Source organism: Solanum verrucosum, unplaced genomic scaffold (assembly GCF_900185275.1).
Source record: "Solanum verrucosum unplaced genomic scaffold, falcon-dt-bn FXZP01000177.1, whole genome shotgun sequence".
NCBI lineage: Eukaryota > Viridiplantae > Streptophyta > Magnoliopsida > Solanales > Solanaceae > Solanum > Solanum verrucosum.
In genome coordinates this window covers 2,285,240-2,297,595 of record NW_026020401.1, presented here as the reverse complement: position 1 = coordinate 2,297,595, position 12,356 = coordinate 2,285,240, and the positions used below count along the sequence as shown (strand labels likewise).

Here is a 12,356-nt window from a genome sequence, read left to right as displayed (position 1 = left end):
GTCTAGTTGAGGAAGCTACTTGGAAAATCGAGAGAGACATGCGAGACAGGTATTCCCAATTGTTTGTTGATTCAAGTACTACTTCGTTCCTTCCTTAGCCTATTTTCCTAAGTTTTGTCACTCGGAGACGAGTGATGGGTAAATTGGTATCTATTGTAATGACATGTTCCCGTCTTATAGAAAGACCAACGGGGGAAAATTTGGGGTTGGAAAACTTTTTCTTAGTATTTGGATTTTCCCAACCTTGTCCAGATTTGGACGAAATCGGAGTCATCGAGGTGTAGGGAAATCTGGTAACAATCGGGTGAATTATTTATGATTTTGATTACATGAGTAGCTAGATAACTTGTTAAGGAATTCGTACAACTTTATGAAATTGAATTCGGGCGAGTAGAACTCCCGGAATCGATCTTAGCGTAAAGGGTATTTACTGAGCGTCGTGGGTTAGAGGTGTGTTGTGAAATGAGAATTTTGGAATTCTTGAAATAACTCTCTGTCTTGAGAATGCCGCTTTGGCGCTGGGTATTGCCATTGTGGCAGGGCCGTTGTGGCGGGCCCGATGGAATTAAAGTCTCTAATAAACCCCTAAACGACCTCATTATGCATTTTTTGACCTTTTGAGCTAAGGAACGACCCCCAGGTGACTCCTACTCGTTTTGTATAATTTTTTAGGCTAAAGGTAAACTTTTCACTTTCCGAATCCGTTTTTCGATCCATAGAATGTAATAGAATGGGTGAATATTTATGGGGGAAGGTTTTGTTATAGATTCTATGGTGGAAACAACCCTAATTTGGATAATTGGGATCATGGGTTTGATCTAGGGTTCATAAAATTGTTAGTAATCCGGGTAATTAATGATTGTTTATTGATTCCCGTGTTATATTGATTGTTTGTAGACCAAGAACAAGTGAAACGAATCTGGAAAGGGAAGGATCAAGTTTCTTAGGGTTTCGAGCTTGTTTCGAGGTAGGTGATGGTTGTGATTCTATGATTGTGTGATGTATGCTTGTTCTTGCTTCATTATGATACTTGTATGTGTATGAATGTTGCAATGTTTATCACACGTGTTGTAAATGAGATAGATAATTGATGAATGCCATGAAATCATGACTTAAATGTATGATCTTGATGATATACTTGTGATTGTGATTGTGGTGTGTGAATGGGATCGGTTGCCACGTTCTGGCATAACTAACTTGGATCGGTTGCCACATCTGACATAAAAATGGGATCGGTTGCCACGCTCCGGCATAAATATGGGATCGGTTGCCACGTTCCGGCATGCTAACTGTTTGGGTTTGGGTTCCATGAGAGAACCAATGATTTGATATAAAATGTGAAGTTGTTCGTTGTTCGTAATTATTGATAATATTGTATATGTTGATATATATGCATGTGATTATAATGTTGTTTGGCTTGTTTATGTTGCACTAGTGGGATAGCCGCGTGATCCTACCAGTACACTGTGGTTGTGTACTGATTCTGCACTTGCTCTTATTTTTGTTGAGTACAGGGTATCTTCAAGCGGCTATTGACAGACCTCGCTTAGGAGATCAGTGATCGTCACTTCGAATTCAAGGGTGAGCCAATTCTTCCGGGCTGCCATGGAATTCTCTTTCGTCTATGTCCACCATTTTCGGACTTAGACATTTGTTTTAGCTAGTTGATTAGTTCATTAGTTGGGGTTGTATCCCTTTCTTGTTAAGACTTGGTTCATTGTTAGATGTTTTGGTACATTGACTTTCAGGTTCTAGGTTATTCTTCCGCATTGTTAGTTATTACTGTTAGACTTTTGTTAGAGTTTATGGGAACTCTATTTTTATTTCCTTAGTGTTTGATTTAAATGCCTTAGTTTTTAGAGTATTTGCTTGGTTTGGGTTGTAGTAATTGTTCTCCCATCACAGTGTTAGTGTGAGTTTCAATCACGACGGTCTGGGTTGTGACATATTCCCATAAACTGCACTAATCAATAAAAAAATTTGTATATATATAGTGAGTCAGATGATTGTATATATCTATATGTACGTTTAATATTATATAGTAAAAAATAAGACATTTTTCAAAGCAAATAAAAGGCATACTAATATATATAAGAAGACATATATTTTAACATGTAGGAAGATCCCTGCCCCAGCTAGCTATTGATTGTGCCTATCTTTTTCAATAAAATAAAAGAAGGGATGATGCATATTACAGGGTGTATAGCATAATTAAAGAGAGTTAAATATAAGTATAATTTTCATAAATTTTATAGTGGTAAGAGCTAATTATATTATTTTCTTACTATTTTTTAAATTACAAAAATCTTTTTAGAATTTTGGATACATCACTGGACTTCCGGATACATCAGCAGACATCCAATACATAGGAAGATAATATATCAAAGAGGGGATAAGAGATCTGGATAAATAGAGGAGGGGTGTATCAAAGAAGGGAAGGATGTATGCAAGAGGGAAGGAATGCATTAGAGAGGGGATAGATGTATCCGTTAGGGAGATAGAGATATATCAACGAGAGGGGAGTGATGTATCCGAAAGAGGATTTTTGAATTTCTTTTTAAATAATAGGAAATTTTAGAGATTACGGTAAAATAAGATGTGTGTTTAGGTAATTTTTCCTAAATAAAATAATACATGTTACTTCTTTTGTTTCATTTTATCTGGCACCGATAGATTAATTAAAAAAATTAGTAGATTTTTTATATGTTTTTTATAAATATTGATGTCATCAGTTATCAAGATTAGTATGTTTTATGCTAGATATATAAAAACACTAAAAAATAAGATAAATAAATTAAAACGAAAGTATCATAAAAAAAATTCAGAAATATCCTCAAAGTGCTCAAGCAGGCATGTTGACCTATTGCGTGCTTGAACACTTTGAAACTCCCTCTTATAGTATAGTAATGTGAAAATATATACATTAGTATTATTTAAAAATTATGTAAGAAATACTATAAACTATAATAATTAATAATTTAAAAAATTTAATAATATTAAAATTTAATTAACACTCTAAATTTTATTTATGTTACATAAATTGAAATAAAAATAATAAATATTAAACTCGTACTAACACGGACACGTAAGTCCAGTTTTTAACATAAAGTCCAACTAAAATAAAACGTGAGGAGTATTTCTCAAAAGTCAAAATTGGAGGTGGTCAACGTATTAATTAGTAACATATGTGAAACCGAGTATGTTTCTCAAAACATTGGTCATCATTTCCTCCGACAAAAAACGAAGAAGGCTACAATGTATGGGTTGTGGTTGGACTGCAACGTATACAGAAGCGCATGCTAATTCGGGCTAATATATACTTTCACCGTAGTATAATAATTATTTACTATTGAATTGATGATACATGAATTAAAAAGTAGTAATTTTTCACATTTATGCGTGAAATTCTTGTTTGGTGTTAGAAATGCGAAGTTGATAGTTTTCATATGTTTTACATCGATATTATTTTTCATTTGAGTTGAATATAACTTATATACACTAGCAACAACAGTAGCATGTGTAACCAGTATAATATCACAAGTGAAATTTAAGAAAGATAGAATATACACAAATTTTATGAGGATTAAAATGTTGTTCACGATAAATACTCTTCTCAAAAGAAGTTAACTTATATACACAAAAAGTGTAAAATAAATAAATTACACTAGCAAATCATTAATTTGATTATAATTACATTTAACCAACAGTAATAAGTGGAATTAGCATATAACTTTAAAGGTAAGACAAGTATATTTCTTTAGCAAGTTAAATTGCACTATTAGTACAAGAGTTTCCCAAATGTTATAGGGTAATTAAGTTAACAGCCTATTTAGAAAAAAAGTGAAAAGTAATAAATTAGAGAGTCAAAAGTTAGATGCCCACCCAAATCGTCTTTAATTATATCTTTTTCCACTAAGGATTAAAAAAGTTAGCATCCAATTTACCAATCACCAAATTCCACAACGCACCAGCAACTTGCACAACACTGATCAATATGCCCAAACACCCAAGAAACATGTTGAGGCAATACATTAAGCTGTTTCTTTGAGGTTTCTTGATGGAAATCCACATGAAGCAAGGGTAAACCAGAGATAATGGCAACGCTATCCCTCCCACAAACGCGGCTAGGCTTCCCAAGAATGGGAATGCCACGGATATAAAATATGTTAATCCGCCGAAGAAGAGCTTGATGCATGATCGAACCCACCTTGGGCACGCCTTAAGGTGCCTGCTTACGTATATTCTTTCCAAGTTGTCAAAGACGGGCATGGCGTAAATTTGAAATGAGCATAAACATTGAATCACCACCATCATGTATATTGTGCCTATTAACCATTTTGGTGTACTCTCTCGGTGGTACTTAGCAATTGCACCCATAATTCCATTTGCCGGCATCTGTCAATTAAATAACCTTTTTAGATAGCTAACTACAAACAAATTATACGAAATAATAATTAATCTCAAAAATCGAATACAATAATTAAAGAAGAGTAGTAAAAATAGTTTACCATATTTCCATAAGCCCAATATCCTCCAATTGCCAAGGGAAATACACACATTGCGATTAAAGAGTAGGATGCTATCACTCCTCTCCACATTCTTGTCTTTGTAGGATGTTTTGGATTTGTTGGTAATGTCCCCTGTATAATTTTACATGCAACTTTTTCAATAATGCAATGATGAAAGACGGAATCAGAACTGAATTTGATAGATTCAATCTTTAAAATCAATAACACTACACTTAACATAATCGAAACCATCGACTAGTTTTCATGTACATGTCAATGTCCAGAAATTAATATTGATTCCGATTGATAACAACATTAATTACCTGTATTTCCAATACAAGATTGTGACCTCGAAAAGCAATGGCAACGATAGCAACACCATTTAGGACAGCGCGAAATTGAGCCATAGTTGTTGTTACATTATCTGACGGATTATAAGTGACACCATTAGGCCTGCCTTTGGCAATGGAAAGTGCCCAAATCATAGTGAAATAGGCCACACCCAAGATTGAACCAACAAAGGAGACCCAAGCCAATGAGTTCAAATTTGGAAAAAATCGGGCAATTAAAATGGCAAGAGACACAAACACTAAGAACCATTGAGCTCCACTTAGTGATTTGTGAAGACAATGTTGATCATTTTCACATATGGTATTGTAGAAAAGTTGTAGGGTACGTCCCCCTGTAATAATAGACATGACACAAGTGCCCCCTGATAGGTACATTGTTGGGAAGATGGAAAGGCACTTTCCCAATTTTTCTCCTGAAATAATTATACATTCCATTAGTTTCAAAAAGTGGACATGTATATGTTAGATGTAGGAATCGTGAAATTTGAATATCATTGACGTGATTTTATAGCTATATGAATACCAAGGACACATGTTACATTTACAAACATAAGTTTCAATTTTATTTTTTAATATTTCTTAAATTTCATGTTCAGTTAAAATAAATTCTTCGTTTGAAATAATTACCGAAAGCTATAATGGCGAGTTGAAGGTATCTGCTATAACGAGTTCCATTGACCGTTTCATGAAGATGAACTAAGAGCCACATGGTGTAGAGCCGCCATGCAAAAATGACGGTGAGAACTACTATTCCCCATGACCTGCACCAATTAATAAAAAAGTTGTGTATATATAGTGAGTTAGATACATTGCGTAAATTCAGTTTATACTATTAATTTACAGGTTTGTTTTCACATAACACCTATAATATGTACGTTTAATATTATATATTATATATATAGTAGAAAATAAGACAATAATTGTGTATGGATCCTTCTGCCCATACACAATTATTTCCTTTCTATCCATACTGGCTCCTTTTCTACGAAAGGACCACTGATGATTAAAGTCTAGCTAGACATTACTTCAAACATATGTAATCATATTTTCTTATTAATTTATTCTAAAGAGAATGACATAATTAATTTTATTTGTAATCATTTTTTTTATAAACACATAAATTTTATGACATGCATATTTAAGGTTATAAGTTAAATAATTCATAGTTACACGAAAGCTAACTTTCAACTTTTTTTTTAATATTAATTTCATATTAATTCAAACTGTCATGTCATGTGAGTATACATATTATCGTGCCTTATTTGAATTATTCCATTTGGGACATTTTTTATTTCTTTGCAGAAAAATCTCCTAGACCAAAAGTACATCAAACGTAGTGGCAAACAATGGGAAAAGAAAGTCTTTTACGTATGTAGATTCCTCCACAATTTTAATTAACTTTTTTACTTACATCACACCAAAAGCATGAAAAAGGAAATTAATAAACATAAAAAAATATTGCAAATTCTTTAAACAGACGACTGACTTTATAGGGTCAATACATTGAAACTATTAACTGTGTAGTCTTGGATTACTTTTCCTCTAAGGGTTGTTAAATTTATTACTCCTCCGTTTTTATTTCATTTTACTTGATTCTTATATAAAAATATTTGTTCTATCTGTCATATAGTATATTACTTTTGCTTTTAAATAATTTCAATCGGTTGTTGTGATAAAAAATTTCTTACACGTAAATGTAGGATTAACTGAATCATAGATCAGCAAGAACTAGATATAGCACACAACATGTAAAAGACATTAACACGTATCTTTAATTTCATACTTATTACAAAATTCTAAAGTTATTTTTAATTACATAAAATTCGAACCCAGTAGAATTAAAACCAAAAAAATTATTCCTTTTGTTCACTTTTTTTTGTTCTTTTCTAAGAAAAATCTATAGTCGCTATCCTGCACAGAGTAAAACCCCCCATTTCCATGTAATAGCTCGCAAATCACACAAGAAAGGTAATCCGCACTAGGCAAGCCTAATGCGACGAGCTCGACCCAGAAGGCAAACCCCTTGCCTTCGCTGAGAGATTTTGAACTTGAGACCTCCAACATGGAAGTCTCAAGCCCAAATCACTTGGTCACTCCGAAAATTTAGCATTTATCACTTATTCCTCAATTCATTTCCAAAACCCAGTACTAAACATCAATTAAAGGTAGTATGTCAGTTACTCCCTCCGATCCGTCTCTATATACATCTATTAAGAAACAATGACTATCATTCTACCCCTTTTGATTGATAGGATCCCAAATATATTATTCACTGCTATTTTTTCAAAAATATTAACTCAATATCAATAAATTATGGGTACTATAGAAAAAAAAAAAAGCTGTCATAAAAAATGACAAGTAAATAAGGATGGAATAAGTATTAAGTATTTTTTAATAACTATACGTATATGTCAAATTCAAACGTGATAAATAAAAATGAATAGAGAGGCAGAAGAGCATATGTACCATCCGAGTGATGTGAAAGCAAAGGGAAGAACAAGTGCCGGAGTTCCAATACCGGACGACAAGAGATGAAACGCTGCCGTATAAGCATTCCCCTTTCTCGATTCCGTTATTGGTAACGAACTCTCTATTTCTTTCACAACATCCGTATTCTTCTTCTCATCGACGACGACGCCATCGTCAACCGGTGAAAAATCTGTTCCTTCTGAGTGAAGAGTATCGTCATCGTCATTAATGGGTATAATTTTGAATGAAGAGAAAGATCCCTCTATACGACGCCGTTCCGAGAACTCGACATCTCCCATTGCTATTTGTAAATATGAGAAGTAGGTTTTTTGTTTCAATTGTGAATATAAGTGAGAGAAGTATGTTAGAAGAAAATTGAGTGGGTTATTGTGTTACTCCTATTATATATAGATATGTTGGTGTTATGACGTAATTGATGACTATAATATCTGACGTAAATAAATAATGATAATGTGACTTCCCTACTTACCTCCTTTTAAAATATACTACTTAATAATAAGGGTAAAAAGGGCACATATATTCCTCTATTATTCCTCAATTTTGCAATTTAAAATAGATTTTATCTTTATTTAAAAAGTAGTGCATATATATTATTATCGTCTGATAAATAGTGTATAGATACCTTTGTCGTTTTTTATTAAATAGTGTAGATTTATCATTTATAGTTAACAAATTAAAGGAAAAAAATACTTACATTTTAATAGGAGTAATTGTAACCCGTAGCAAATAATTTCCATTCGCCTCTCTCCCTGAATTTCTCGCTGCCAGTCTCTCCCTCGCCTCTCTCACTTTATACAAACAGAAATGTATAAATTGCGTTTGTGTTTGTATAAAGCGAGAGAAAACTGTACATACATATCTTTTCGTTCGCCTCTTTCCCCAGAGAATCTCGCTTGCCTCTCTCACTTTTATACAAACACAAATGTATAAATTGCGTTTGTGTTTGTATAAAGTGAGAGAAAATTGTATATACAAATACATATATTTTCGTCCTATACACTTATAATTATACAAATACAGATCTTTCCCTGCCTAGTTTTCTTTTGTCTTTCTCTCTTTCTCACTTTATACAAACACAAATTATACAATTGATTCTTTTGTATATATATACCGAATTATACATATTAATAGCCATAGCAAATATAAAGTTTGTTATGGAGCGCAATTATACAAACTATAGTTATAGCATACAAATATGATTTTTATGTTTGCTAAACCTAAAATTTACTCTAAAAAGATTACCTCATTCATTTTTTACGCACCTAAATCCGACCCAATTAAAAATAATGATTATTCATTTATTCAAACTTGATCCACGCCCATTTTATGACTGATTCAAGAAAAAATGATTATTTTTTCCATTTGGATCAGGTCTAGAAATGTAAAAAAGGAGTGCGGTAATTTTTGAAAGTCGCATGACATTTTTTCAATGAAGTACATATAGATATTTTAACGAAAAGAGTAAATATGTACCATTTGTTAGAACTTCTTTCTAATTAAAAGAATTTTAATTAGAAGTAAAATACACTTCTAATTAAAATTCTTTTAAAGAATGTGTCAAATCATCAAAAAAGTCTGAAAGAAAAAGATGAAAGTACTATTTGTGGTCTCAAAACCAGGAAACAAAAGGGTGAAACAATACAAATTTCACTAGTTTAAGTCGTAATTATGTTCGGACATGTACTTTAACAAATTACATACCTTTTGTACCACTTTTTTGTTTGTCAAAATACATGTATTTAAGGGCCCAGATACATGTATCTCTGATACATGTGAGTTAAATTAATTTATTTCATATATAATATTGTATTCAATCTTTATTTACATGTATTTGAGATATATTCATCAGAACTCAGACAAATGGAAAAGAAAGAAGAAGATTTTACCTTAAGTCATGGGTGATAATAGGGATAATGGTATGAAAAATACCTCAACTTTGGTCGAATTTGTTGTTGCGATACTAAACTTTCATGAGGACCTATTACCTCCCTAGACTATTTAATACTGTATTTTAAACATATATATTTGCCCACGTGGACATAAAAAATAATGCAAAATTATAAATAGTATTGTGTCCACGTGGGCACATATATACCTTTAAAATACACTATTAAATAGCTCAGGGAGAAAAAAGTACGGTATTAAATAGTCTAGGGAGGTAATAGGTCCTCATGAAAGTTTAGTATCGCAACAACAAATCCGACCAAAGTTGGGGTATTTTTCAGACCCTTATCCCGTGATAATATTATTAACGGAGAAGGGCTTAAACTGCCTCTCAATTATTTGAATTGGTACAAAACTATCATTCATCCACGTTTTAATCCAAAAATACCCTAGATATTAACTCTTTGACTCATATTTGACGTTATATTTTTTTATATCCCCCCTAAAGTAAAATCATTTGATACTTATTTATTTTATTGTCTAATCTGATTAGTCCAAATTTAAATCCTTCTCAAATAAATAACCAAAATCACATAAGTCCGTGGCAAAGACGGAGGCGGAATTAGGAGTTTGGGTGTTCTAAATTTTAAAAAAGAGAAATTTTTTTTTGTTGATAGTGAGGTTTAAACCCATATCTCTAGCGTGGAGAGCATTTCTGCATCCCCTTCCTTCCCACTAAGCCATCAATTAATTTTATTAGGGGTTCACAAGTTAATATACATTTATATTTATTTAATTATCTAATACAATTACAGAATCTACAGAAAAGCTACTGAGTTTGTTCAAACCCACAAACTCCCACTTAACTAGGACATTGATCGATGAAACTTGAATCCACCGATTACCCACAACTGATTGTACAATTAATATGCCAAAGTGATAAAATAAATTATCAAAATAAAAGTGTCTCTACCATGAGAACTCCTGCAATCTGTACAAAATATGTTAGTCAGAAAGAACAAAAATAAAGAAAAGCCAAAACCTGAAACAAACCTGGAGTCTTGGTAAATTTTGTTCAAATATCATTTAAATTTGTGGCAGCTTTTAATATTCCAACTTGTAGATTCATGTATGGATCAACACTTAATTTCTCTTGTTTCACATTATTGAATTTAGTGACTCATGTTGTAAAATTAAGCATGGAATAATATAACTATAAAAAAAATACAAGATAAGTAGATGAAGGAGAAATTTTTTCTTCTATTCAAGTGTTTTTTATAATAGTAAATGATATATCTATTTATAGGTTGAGTAATCACCTGAAAGAATCAGGATTAAGTGCATATCTATTACTCCCTCTGTTCTAATTACTTGTCCACTTTTCTTTTTATAGTTGTCCCTATTTACTTATCCATTTTGACAAATCAATAAAAGACAAAAAAAAAATCTATTATACCCTCAATTAATTACTTTGAAAAAAATAGAAATTTTTGAAAATATTAAAATTTTAATTCATCCACTGCATAATTAATAGGGGTAAAATGGTAAACTTACTATGTCAATAATTATTTTCTTAATAGGTGTGTAAATTTAAAAATTGACAAATAATTAGGAACAGAGGGAGTACATTATTAAGTACTACTAATTAAATATGCAATAATGAAACGCTAGAATAAAATTCCACTAGAAAATATTAATAAAAGGCAAAATATTATATGCTTAATTCATTAGATGCCTTTACGTAGGTGCTCACGCCACTATGTGAAATAAGCCATGATTCTATTACAACAATAATAAATAAAAAATTCTTTCCATTTTTTATTATTAATGCTAATAAACAAAGCTATAATAATATAATAATATAATAATATGTAGAATCAAAGAAAGGTAAGGGTATCAGCGTACGTGTGCCATATTAAATCAAATTATTGACTCGATTTGTTTAAGTTGGTATCTTCTAGTACTAAAGACCATCCTTTTATATAAATGATAATTTTCATTGCACCTTTCATAAACTAGTCGAAAATTGCTTCCCTGTTTTATTTATTATTCCTCATTCTTCCGAAGTTATTTTCTCCCTTTTTTTTAAGATAATGTTTAGTGGCGAAGTCAGAAATTCAAAAATAAATATTTTTTATGCTAAAGGGATTTTTAACTCAAATGGACCTCCTCACACCTCTCTGCCTCCGCCCTTGCCGATGTTTATATCAAACCAAGTAATTTAATTAGAATAATTAAAATCAAAATTAAGAAAATATAGAATACCAAGTAAGTTTTTAGTAGATGTACTTAGGGGTGTTCACGGTTTGGATAAAAACCAATCCAAACCGAAAAATCAAACCAAACCGATAAAATAAAACCGATTTTATTTGGGTTTGGTTTTAGATTTTTGAAAACCGGTAGTATTTGGTTTGGTTATGATTTTATTCGAAAAAACTAAAGAAATAACCGAACCGAACCGAACCAATGAATTATATACATATATTTTATTAATATACTTAATATATTGTTTTTATAAACAATTTTAAAGATCTTATATATGTTTTCATTAAAATTTCTTTATACTTTACTTATTGAAAGCCAGAATTCTCAAGGCGAAAACATTTATCTTATTGATTTCATGTAATATGAGTGTCTATGACAATTCTTTGTGGGACTGAAAATGTTATTGTCTCTTCCTTCTTGGCCAATATAGTGAATTTTAAAGTTTTATTGATAGTAAATTCAGTGATCGAAAGTTCGGTAATTTAAGTCATTCTAACTATTTTTTGTTTTGAATGGATTGTTGTCACTTTTTTCACATTTTGAATGAATTGTTTTTTTTATTTATGTGTATGGTTAATAACCGAATAACCGAACCAAACCAAACCGAAACCGATAACCACCAAACCGGTAAATGTATATTATATTTGGTTTGGTTTGGTTTTGATAATTCTAAAACCGATTAAGTTGGTTTGGTTTTGATTTTGACTAATAACCGATTTAAACCAACCCGTGAACACTCCTAGATGTACTATAGTAATAAAGTAGGTAGCTCTAATTTGACGGGGATCGAAAAGAGCCAAGGGGCATGTATTAAGCATAAATAGTCCTTTAACATGATCATAATGAACCACGTCATCCC

The 12,356-nt window shown here is 31.6% G+C and overlaps 1 protein-coding gene across 1 annotated transcript; it reads right to left on the bottom strand.

The window, feature by feature from the left end:
* Positions 1-3,882: 3,882 nt before the first annotated feature.
* Positions 3,883-7,677, bottom strand: LOC125840004 (lysine histidine transporter-like 8). The gene is made up of 5 exons (XM_049518984.1): positions 7,325-7,677; positions 5,486-5,619; positions 4,832-5,271; positions 4,509-4,640; positions 3,883-4,395 (listed from the first exon to the last, which is right to left on the bottom strand). Exons 1-5 carry the CDS (start codon positions 7,624-7,626, stop codon positions 3,913-3,915), a joined length of 1,491 nt encoding a protein of 496 aa, XP_049374941.1. The 5' UTR covers positions 7,627-7,677; the 3' UTR covers positions 3,883-3,912.
* Positions 7,678-12,356: the final 4,679 nt, after the last annotated feature.

What these genes read in the sequence shown, in the direction of transcription:
- LOC125840004 (XM_049518984.1), bottom strand. Translation starts at nt 7,626, where the DNA reads ATGGGAGATGTCGAGTTCTCGGAACGGCGTCGTATAGAGGGATCTTTC. An exon ending in ATCTTGTATTGGAAATACAG is followed by an intron (nt 4,641 to 4,831) that starts GTAATTAATGTT and finishes AAAATTATACAG; the next exon opens with GGGACATTACCAACAAATCC. An exon ending in ATTGGGCTTATGGAAATATG is followed by an intron (nt 4,396 to 4,508) that starts GTAAACTATTTT and finishes TTTAATTGACAG; the next exon opens with ATGCCGGCAAATGGAATTAT.